Source organism: Ovis canadensis, chromosome 6, assembly GCF_042477335.2.
Source record: "Ovis canadensis isolate MfBH-ARS-UI-01 breed Bighorn chromosome 6, ARS-UI_OviCan_v2, whole genome shotgun sequence".
NCBI classification, from domain to species: domain Eukaryota; kingdom Metazoa; phylum Chordata; class Mammalia; order Artiodactyla; family Bovidae; genus Ovis; species Ovis canadensis.
In genome coordinates, this window is record NC_091250.1 from 131,116,874 (window position 1) to 131,119,053 (window position 2,180).

General features: G+C 59.9%; 1 protein-coding gene across 1 annotated transcript; it reads left to right on the top strand.

The window, feature by feature from the left end:
* Positions 1-1,392: 1,392 nt before the first annotated feature.
* On the top strand, positions 1,393-1,701 carry LOC138443005 (hepatitis A virus cellular receptor 1-like; the record flags this gene model as incomplete). Its single annotated transcript, XM_069595087.1, has 1 exon — positions 1,393-1,701. A coding segment is annotated over exon 1 (309 nt), but the record flags the coding sequence as incomplete, so codon positions are not given.
* Between the last annotated feature and the right edge of the window lie 479 nt (positions 1,702-2,180).

Consider the following 2,180-nt stretch of genomic DNA (forward strand, 5'->3'; position numbering starts at 1 on the left):
ATCCCCATCAACACCGCCATCCCCATCAACACCGCCATCAACACCGCCATCCCCATCAACACCGCCATCCCCATCAACACCGCCATCCCCGTCAACACCGCCATCCCCGTCAACACCGCCATCCCCGTCAACACCGCCATCCCCATCAACACCGCCATCCCCATCAACACCACCATCAACACCGCCATCCCCATCAACACCGCCATCCCCATCAACACCGCCATCCCCATCAACACCGCCATCCCCATCAACACCACCATCATCATAACCATCACCACCAACCCCATCAACGCCACCAGCCCCATCACCCCCACCATCCCCATCAACACCGCCATCCCCATCAACACCACCATGACCATCAACACCATCATCAACACCGCCATCCCCATCAACACCGCCATCCCCGTCAACACCGCCATCCCCGTCAACACCGCCATCCCCGTCAACACCGCCATCCCCGTCAACACCGCCATCCCCGTCAACACCGCCATCCCCGTCAACACCGCCATCCCCGTCAACACCGCCATCCCCATCAACACCACCATCAACACCGCCATCCCCATCAACACCGCCATCCCCATCAACACCGCCATCCCCATCAACACCACCATCATCATAACCATCACCACCAACCCCATCAACGCCACCAGCCCCATCACCCCCACCATCCCCATCAACACCGCCATCCCCATCAACACCACCATGACCATCAACACCATCATCAACACCGCCATCCCCATCAACACCGCCATCCCCGTCAACACCGCCATCCCCGTCAACACCGCCATCCCCGTCAACACCGCCATCCCCGTCAACACCGCCATCCCCGTCAACACCGCCATCCCCATCAACACCGCCATCCCCATCAACACCACCATCAACACCGCCATCCCCATCAACACCGCCATCCCCATCAACACCGCCATCCCCATCAACACCGCCATCCCCATCAACACCACCATCATCATAACCATCACCACCAACCCCATCAACGCCACCAGCCCCATCACCCCCACCATCCCCATCAACACCGCCATCCCCATCAACACCACCATGACCATCAACACCATCATCAACACCGCCATCCCCATCAACACCGCCATCCCCGTCAACACCGCCATCCCCGTCAACACCGCCATCCCCGTCAACACCGCCATCCCCGTCAACACCGCCATCCCCGTCAACACCGCCATCCCCGTCAACACCGCCATCCCCGTCAACACCGCCATCCCCATCAACACCGCCATCCCCATCAACACCGCCATCCCCATCAACACCGCCATCCCCATCAACACCACCATCATCATAACCATCACCACCAACCCCATCAACGCCACCAGCCCCATCACCCCCACCATCCCCATCAACACCGCCATCCCCATCAACACCACCATGACCATCAACACCATCATCAACACCGCCATCCCCATCAACACCGCCATCCCCATCAACACCGCCATCCCCATCAACACCGCCATCCCCATCAACACCGCCATCCCCATCAACACCGCCATCCCCATCAACACCACCATCATCATAACCATCACCACCAACCCCATCAACGCCACCAGCCCCATCAACACCGCCATCCTCATCAACACCGCCATCACCATAATCAACACCACCATCACCATCAACACCACCATCAACACCGCCATCCCCATCAACACCGCCATCCCCATCAACACCGCCATCCCCATCAACACCGCCATCCCCATCAACACCGCCATCCCCATCAACACTGCCATCCCCATCAACACCACCATCATCATAACCATCACCACCAACCCCATCAACGCCACCAGCCCCATCACCCCCACCATCCCCATCAACACCGCCATCCCCATCAACACCGCCATCCCCATCAACATCGCCATCCCCATCAACACCGCCATCCCCATCAACACCGCCATCCCCATCAACACCGCCATCCCCATCAACACCACCATCATCATAACCATCACCACCAACCCCATCAACGCCACCAGCCCCATCACCCCCACCATCCCCATCAACACCGCCATCCCCATCAACACCGCCATCCCCATCAACACCACCATCATCATAACCATCACCACCAGCCCCATCAACACCGCCATCCCCATCACCATGGCCTGGTGGGGGTGTGCTCCACAGTCTCCCAGGGACCCCACTGGAACTGGGCCCCTGAGCCCGCAGCC